Source organism: Colobus angolensis, unplaced genomic scaffold, assembly GCF_000951035.1.
Source record: "Colobus angolensis palliatus isolate OR3802 unplaced genomic scaffold, Cang.pa_1.0 Scaffold21, whole genome shotgun sequence".
Taxonomy (NCBI): Eukaryota; Metazoa; Chordata; class Mammalia; order Primates; family Cercopithecidae; genus Colobus; species Colobus angolensis.
Window position 1 is genome coordinate 7,448,163 of NW_012115266.1, and position 1,976 is coordinate 7,450,138.

General features: G+C 46.4%; 2 protein-coding genes across 2 annotated transcripts in view; both read left to right on the top strand.

Annotated features, from left to right (window-relative positions):
- The window catches only part of LOC105512277, a 129,628-nt gene that overhangs the window by 11,045 nt on the left and 116,607 nt on the right, over positions 1 to 1,976 (top strand). The gene's annotated exons all lie outside the window — the stretch shown is intronic.
- The window catches only part of AHNAK (AHNAK nucleoprotein), a 21,626-nt gene that overhangs the window by 5,724 nt on the left and 13,926 nt on the right, over positions 1 to 1,976 (top strand). The window contains exon 7 of the mRNA XM_011942701.1: positions 103 to 1,965. Within this exon, the coding sequence (XP_011798091.1) occupies positions 103 to 1,965 (1,863 nt within the window). The remainder of the gene's footprint in view (positions 1 to 102; positions 1,966 to 1,976) is intronic.

A 1,976-nucleotide genomic window follows, 5' to 3' on the forward strand; every position in this document is an offset into this window, starting at 1 on the left:
AAGATAAAAATGCCCAAGATCAGCATGCCTGGCTTCAAAGGAGAAGGTCCAGAAGTGGATGTGAACCTGCCCAAGGCTGACATTGACGTCTCAGGACCCAAGGTGGACATTGATGTTCCAGATGTGAATATCGAAGGTCCAGATGCGAAACTGAAGGGCCCTAAATTCAAGATGCCAGAGATGAACATCAAAGCTCCTAAAATATCAATGCCTGATTTAGACCTCAATCTTAAAGGCCCTAAGATGAAAGGAGAGGTGGATGTTTCACTTCCAAATGTAGAAGGTGATTTGAAAGGACCTGCTCTTGACCTAAAAGGCCCAAAGATAGATGTAGATGCTCCAGATATTGACATTCATGGCCCAGATGCCAAATTAAAAGGTCCAAAACTGAAGATGCCTGACATGCATGTAAACATGCCTAAGATCACCATGCCAGAAATTGACTTGAATTTGAAAGGCTCAAAGCTTAAAGGAGATGTCGATGTCTCTGGGCCCAAGTTGGAAGGTGACATTAAAGCTCCCGGTTTGGATATAAAGGGCCCAGAAGTGGACGTTTCTGGTCCTAAGCTTAATATTGAAGGCAAGTCAAAGAAATCTCGTTTTAAGCTTCCCAAATTTAATTTTTCAGGCTCCAAAGTTCAGACACCTGAGGTGGATGTCAAAGGTAAAAAGCCAGATATTGACATAACAGGTCCAAAAGTTGATATTAATGCTCCTGATGTCGAGGTCCAAGGAAAAGTGAAAGGATCCAAGTTTAAAATGCCTTTCCTGAGTATTTCATCTCCCAAAGTTTCTGTGCCTGATGTGGAGCTAAATTTGAAAGGTCCTAAAGTCAAAGGAGATTTAGATGTTGCAGGTCCCAATTTAGAGGGTGACTTGAAAGGCCCCAAAGTGGATATTAAGGCACCAGAAGTCAATCTAAATGCACCTGAGGTGGATGTTCATGGTCCGGACTGGAATCTGAAAATGCCCAAGATGAAAATGCCCAAATTCAGTGTGCCTGGCTTAAAAGCAGAAGGGCCAGATGTAGCTTTGGATCTGCCAAAAGGAGACATCAACATAGAGGGCCCAAGTATGAACATTGAGGGCCCAGAACTCAATGTGGAAGGTCCGGAGGGAGGCTTGAAAGGCCCCAAATTCAAGATGCCTGACATGAATGTCAAAGCTCCCAAGATCTCCATGCCTGACCTTGACTTCAACTTGAAGGGCCCCAAGGTGAAAGGTGATGTGGATGTTTCTCTTCCCAAACTTGAAGGGGATCTGAAAGGGCCAGAGGTTGATATCAAAGGCCCTAAAGTGGACATCAGTGCCCCAGATGTGGATGTTCATGGTCCAGACTGGCATCTGAAGATGCCCAAAGTGAAAATGCCCAAGTTCAGCATGCCCGGCTTCAAAGGGGAGGGCCCCGAAGTGGATGTGAACCTGCCCAAGGCTGACCTTGACATCTCAGGACCCAAGGTGGACATTGATGTTCCAGATGTGAATATTGAAGGTCCGGATGCAAAGCTGAAGGGCCCCAAGTTCAAGATGCCTGAGATGAACATCAAAGCCCCCAAGATCTCCATGCCTGACTTTGACCTGAACTTGAAGGGACCGAAAATGAAGGGTGATGTGGATGTGTCTCTGCCCAAAGTGGAAGGTGATCTAAAAGGCCCTGAGGTGGACATCAAGGGCCCCAAAGTGGACATTGACACTCCTGACATTAACATTGAAGGCCCAGAGGGTAAATTGAAGGGACCCAAATTTAAGGTACCAGAGATGCATCTGAAGTCTCCCAAAATATCGATGCCTGACATTGATTTAAACCTGAAGGGCCCCAAGGTGAAGGGTGATGTGGACGTTTCTCTGCCCAAAGTGGAAGGCGACCTTAAGGGCCCTGAAGTTGACATCAAAGGCCCCAAAGTGGACATTAATGCTCCGAATGTGGATGTTCAAGGCCCAGACTGGCACCTGAAGATGCCCAAGGTGAAAATGCC